The sequence below is a fragment of the Neopelma chrysocephalum genome, unplaced genomic scaffold (assembly GCF_003984885.1).
Source record: "Neopelma chrysocephalum unplaced genomic scaffold, ASM398488v2 Primary Assembly neopelma1_105, whole genome shotgun sequence".
Taxonomy (NCBI): Eukaryota; Metazoa; Chordata; class Aves; order Passeriformes; family Pipridae; genus Neopelma; species Neopelma chrysocephalum.
Window position 1 is genome coordinate 208,058 of NW_020897769.1, and position 2,753 is coordinate 210,810.

At 64.7% G+C, this 2,753-nt stretch overlaps 1 protein-coding gene across 5 annotated transcripts in view; it reads right to left on the reverse strand.

Annotated features, from left to right (window-relative positions):
* PHKA1 (phosphorylase kinase regulatory subunit alpha 1) overlaps positions 1-1,952 on the reverse strand; it is an 18,538-nt gene extending 16,586 nt beyond the window's left edge. For 2 of the 5 annotated variants that reach the window (XM_027696076.1, XM_027696074.1), the window contains exons 1-4: positions 1,832-1,949; positions 1,570-1,728; positions 1,024-1,071; positions 339-507 (exon numbers count right to left, since the gene is read on the reverse strand). In XM_027696076.1, the coding sequence (XP_027551877.1) occupies positions 339-507; positions 1,024-1,071; positions 1,570-1,728; positions 1,832-1,909 (454 nt within the window). In that variant the 5' untranslated portion in view covers positions 1,910-1,949. Of the gene's footprint in view, positions 1-338; positions 508-1,023; positions 1,072-1,569; positions 1,729-1,831 lie in introns of all 5 variants that reach the window. The other 3 variants (XM_027696077.1, XM_027696075.1, XR_003536321.1) reach the window with 2 other exon arrangements.
* Positions 1,953-2,753: the final 801 nt, after the last annotated feature.

The window sequence follows — 2,753 nt, forward strand, 5'->3', positions numbered from 1 at the left end:
AGAATTCACATCAGCCACTCCAAGCCCACAGGTACTCCCAGGACGGGGCTGCAGTAACTCAGGGACCCCTCCTCCCCACTGCATGCCTGCCTGATGGGAGCCATGTCCTGGCTGACTCCCACCTCCAATCCCACCCCCTATGGCTGCACTGGGGTTTCAGACAAATGGACATCAAGGGGCCCAAACCCACCACAGGTTCTGTGAGCATAAGAAAGCAGAGGAGTCAGGGACGCTATTGCAGCAGCTTGGCACCCAGGAAGCTGCACCCAAACTGAGGCTCTGGAGAGCCTGGAGACCAGCACGCTCAAAGCTGAGATGGCAACCCCCAACAGCATTACCTGAGGCCGTCATTTGCGCCAGCATGAGCAGGTAAAGGGAGGTGGCATCCAGCTGTAGGTGACCCCACTCGTTGTCTCCCACCACAGTGGCACAGGTCTGGGTGTTATACTTGGCATGCAGGCAGTCCTTGGTGCTCTGGGTATACTTGAAGGCCTCCACCTTGTCCACCTTGAGAAGGGTAAAAGGATGCAGGAGTTCATAGAACCTTGTTTCCAGAGAGAGGTCTGACATCTCCCAAGTCAAGGGCTGCCCCGTGCCATGAGCCCAGCATGTGGAGCCATGCCTGGCAGGGCAGAAATTCCACAGCCGCTGGGCTGTCCCTCTGCTCACCACGGCAGTGAGTGGCTCACAGGCCACTGCAGTGCAGGGCTGCAGCTGTAGAGGGCCCGTGCCACAGCTGCACCACGCAGAGAAAGAGGGTCACCCCAAATGCCCTCAGGAAGGGGAGCTGCAGAGTCCTACCGCCAGCCAGGCCACGAGACAGGCAGCAGCTGGCAAAGGCTCCACTGGCTACCAGCCCACAGCACTGGAACTTCAATCACAGCTGCTCACTCAGAACTTATTTCAAGACTTGCTGGAAGGGGAGGCTGGGGAGAGCTGGTACAGCCAGGACTGACAGTCTCTGTGGCATAGCTGGGCTTTAAGGAAACGACTTGTCACCCAGAGGTGCTCCCCAGCCCCTACCTGTCTCATCATGCACTGGAGCAGTCCCCGCATCAGCTTCACCACGCTCTGCAGGAACAAGGAAAACAGCCCTGTTAATCGCCAGAAGCCCTGACTCAGGCTCAGCTGGCCGATGACCTTTGCAGGGCTCGGCGCCTGTAATCGGAGCCCCAGCTCACATATCTACAGCCTCTGCTCCCGGGGCAACAGCAGAGGGAAGATTTCTTGGCCTGCCAGCAGGGCCAAGCTGCTGTGCTGTGCAGCGGGACAGAGGGCACAGCTGCAGGACGCGGTTCCCCAGCCCCTGGGAGAAGGGCTGTGGCCCCAATCACCCCGGAGCCAGAGGGACGGACCCTTTGGCTGGGCTCCAGAGTGCCCTGGGAAGAGCAGGCTCTGACACCCCTTCCTATCGCCTCCCGCGCCGGGGGACAGCCCTGTCCTCACCCTCACTCCACAGTCCCCCGCGGCCCTCGGGCCCCTGGCCCGGCTGTGCCAAAGCCTGACCCGCCCGAAGTGGCGGCAGCCCCCGGGTGCCCCCAGCCCCGCCCGGGCCCTGCTCCCTCCGACCTGCTCCATCTCGTAGGCCTTGGCCTTGTCCTCGTCGCGGTCGGCGTTCTTGCGGTAGGCCAGGCCGAGCCCCCAGACCGCCAGGATGCTGTACACGTTGTCCCGGACCCAGGCATCCCGGTGGTCGCCGCTGGCGGGGAGCAGCCCCGTCACCGCGTCCTGCGGAGGGGACACACCGTTCCCAGGTCACTCCCCGGCCCAGAGGCCGGCGGGGCGCGCCGGGGCCGCGGGCCCACCCCCCGCTCCCGGGCAGTGCCCGCACCTGGTGGCAGAGGATGGTCTGCTGCACCAGGCGCCCGTAGCCGTCCAGGCGCACGCCCGAGTTGCTCCGGCTCCTCATGGCGATGGCGGCGGCGGGACCGGCACCGGCACTGCCGGGATGGGACGGGGCGGGACGGGTCCTGGCAGCGCTCCGCCTCGTCCCGCCCCGCGGCACCGCCCGCTCGCTGCCGCCCGCAGCGCTGCCCGAGCGCCGCCGCGCCCCAAGAGGGGCCGCCCCGCCCGCGCTGCCCCGCGATCCCCGCCCGCGGCGGCCTCGGCCCGCGGGGCGCTCACTGCGGAGCGGGCAGGACCCGCCGCCAGGGCGGCACCGCCGGCACCGCGCCGGCACCGCACCGGCACCGCACCGGCACCGCACCGCCGCCGCCGCGACCCCTGCAGGGCGGAGGGCGAGCAGCGCTGCGGGCGGACACGGGGACACTCGGGGACACTCGGGGACACGGGGACATGGACTCGGGGACACACGGACACACGGATATACGAATACACAGACGGACATATGGACACGCGGATACATCGACACATGGGCATGCGGACACACGGATACATGGATACACGGACACATGGACACACAGACACGCGGATACGCGGACACATAGATGTGCAGGTACACGGACAGACAGGCGGACACATGGATGCACAGACACTAGGATACACGGACACATGGACATGCGGATACACAGATGGACATGAGGACACAGATACATGGACACGCAGATATGGGGACACACGGACATGGGGACGTGCAGATACATAGACACACTGATACATAGACAGACACACAGATGCACAGACACACGGGCAGATGGATACGCGGATACACGGACAGACGGATGGACACACAGATTCATGGACTGACACGCAGACACACAGATATGCAGATACACGGATGGACACACAGATAC